Below are 2673 nucleotides of genomic sequence, written 5' to 3'. Positions count from 1 at the left end.
TATATATATATATATAGAGAGAGAGAGAGAGAGAGAGAGATATATACACACACTACCCTTCAAAAGTTTGGGGTCAGTCATTTTTTTTCTTTTGAAATTAATACTTTTATTCAGCACAGATTTTCAGCAAAGTTCTTTTTAACTTTCTATACATCAAAGAATCCTGGAAAATGTATCAGTTTCCATAGAAATATTCAGGAACACAACTATTTTCAACATTGATAACAATAATTGTTTCTTGAGCAGCAAACCAGCATATTAAAAAAATTTCTGAAGAATCATGTGACACTAAAGAATGGAGTAATTTAGCTTTGCATCACAGAAATAAATTACATCTTGAAATATATTCAAACAAAAACATTTCTTTGAAACTGCAATAATATTTCACAATATTGCTGTTTTACTGTATTTTTGATCACATTAATGCAGCCTTGGTGAGTATAAGAATCTTCCAAAGCATTTAAAAAAAAGTCTCAATATACATATTTACAATATTTTTGAGTGAACTATTTCTTTGAAGTCAGCGAACACATTTTTTACACTCTTTGAATTCTCAAACTGGACAAACAAACCGATACAAATTAATTCTGAAAATGCTGGAGACTACGCCTTTAAAAAAAGATGAATTACAACATCACATGTGCAAGGCCTGTTTATTTTTTCAATGGATGGAGTTTGCTTTTCATCCTTATTCTGATCAAATAAAAACAAGTAGCCACTGATGTTCTCTGAAATTATAATTGTTTCAATCAGTGAGGTCAAGTGAGTCGAGGCTGATTACGTCTTTAGTGGCTCAAATACACGCACACACAATGCTTTACGCTCGCAAGCCCAGCTCACTGATATCGATGGGGGTGGATGGTTGTGTAATTCAAAATATACAAATAAATAAGGATAAATGAAAAGCAGTGCAGAAATTTTCCATAAAAACTAGGGGGGTCAACACAGGCCAGGAGCTAATTTCCAAACACACTGGAAAAAGAACAGAGCGAGGGTCACTCGCTGGGCAAACCTACCTTAGCGTGTCTCCATTCTTCAACATTCGTTTGTATCGCTCTTGATAACGAACAGCACGGACTTCCCTGATTTCTCTGATCCTGCGCCGCCAGTTCAAGAATCTGTAGTGTAAATTGATATCATCCATCTCATAGGACTGTGGAGTGGAAAACAGATGCACAATTAATTGAAATGAAACTGAAATTTGCATTATCAAATCAGTTCATATTCAATTCTGATTCTCACAAATCTCTGTATATGCTGTGCACTTAACATGCATTTTGTAATACAAAGTGTGTTAGATTCAATTTATTCACATATTCGCATAACTTGCAGGATTTTTGTGGATAGAAGTTTAAAACCTTTCACCAGTATTTTTCCAAAATAAAAGCTTGAGGATTTGAAATGTTACAAGCATAATGCTCTGAATGTTTGAAAAGTAAAACATAAATATAAGTATTATAACTTTTAGTGTAAAATAAGATAACATTATAATTACTAATGTACCTGTAAATTCACGTTTTATTTTACAGAATAATTGTAATATATTTCAGTTACAACTAATAATAATAATACTTACTAAATTACTATCAAGCTTAAAGGGGTCATATGATGCGATTTTAATTCTTCCTTTCTCTTTGAAGTGTTACAAGCTCTTGGGGGCGTAAAGAAGATCTGTAAAGTTGCAAAGACTAAAGTCTCAAATCCAAAGACATATTCTTTATAAAAGAGTCAACCACGTCTACCTAAAACGGCTCGTTCTAACACGCCACAAAGAAAGAAGACGTAACTTTTATTCTCGCTGCAGTATTGGCGTTGCTGCCGCCATGTCGTGAAGGCACTGTGTTTCATTGTGAAAGTGAAACTACTTTGTTTGGCCTACCAAAAGAGGATGATATCAGCTTCTTCATGTCTGGAGCTGATCCGTGCTGGTCGCTGAGGAAATACATCAACTTCACGCTGTGGATCGCCCGATCGGCTTTCACTGTGGACGAAGCGGAGTCCAGCCCGGGGTCGTCACATGTGGTTGCCACAAGCCCGCCAGCCGTTCCTCACTCTAGGCCTCCGGCCTCCGCTCACTCAAGCCCGCCATGTGTGACGCTGTGTTTCGTTGTGAAAGCGAAACTACTTTGTTTGGCCTTCCAAAAGAGGACACGACTAGAAATCATTGGTTAAAGGGATAGTTCACCCAAAAATGAAAATTTAATGTTTATCTGCTTACCCCCAGGGCATCCAAGATGTAGGTGACTTTGTTTCTTCAGTAGAACACAAATGATGATTTTTAACTCCAACCGTTGCAGTCTATCAGTCGTATAATGCATGGCAATGGTAACAAAATCTATGAGAGTAAAAAAAACATGCACAGACAAATCCAAATTAAACCCTGCGGCTCGTGACGACACAGTGATGTCCTAAGACACGAAACGATCGGTTTGTGCCAGAAACCGAACAGTATTTATATCATTTTTTACCTCTAATACACCACTATGTCCAACTGCCTTGAGCGAGCGCACGGCATCCGGTGCGTACACGCTCTGGCGTAGTTTACGTTAATGGGTGTGTTGATATCCAGCCGAAGAGCAATTAACCATAACTTCAAGCGAGCAGGCTCAGAAGTTGGGAATAAGTGGAAAGTCACAGTTTGCGCGAGAGAACGTAATCTTTTAGTTTTAAGTC

At 37.3% G+C, this 2673-nt stretch overlaps 1 protein-coding gene across 1 annotated transcript in view; it reads right to left on the bottom strand.

Moving 5' to 3' along the window:
• spryd3 (SPRY domain containing 3) overlaps window positions 1-2673 on the bottom strand; it is an 82963-nt gene that overhangs the window by 72503 nt on the left and 7787 nt on the right. Inside the window, exon 3 of the mRNA XM_016283954.1 lies at window positions 1017-1153. Coding sequence (XP_016139440.1) covers window positions 1017-1153 — 137 coding nt within the window. The remainder of the gene's footprint in view (window positions 1-1016; window positions 1154-2673) is intronic.

The sequence above is a fragment of the Sinocyclocheilus grahami genome, unplaced genomic scaffold (genome assembly GCF_001515645.1).
Source record: "Sinocyclocheilus grahami isolate Dianchi unplaced genomic scaffold, SAMN03320097.WGS_v1.1 scaffold178.1, whole genome shotgun sequence".
Classification (NCBI taxonomy): domain Eukaryota; kingdom Metazoa; phylum Chordata; class Actinopteri; order Cypriniformes; family Cyprinidae; genus Sinocyclocheilus; species Sinocyclocheilus grahami.
Note: the sequence above shows the minus strand (reverse complement) of the source record. Positions and strands in the feature narration are given on the sequence as shown.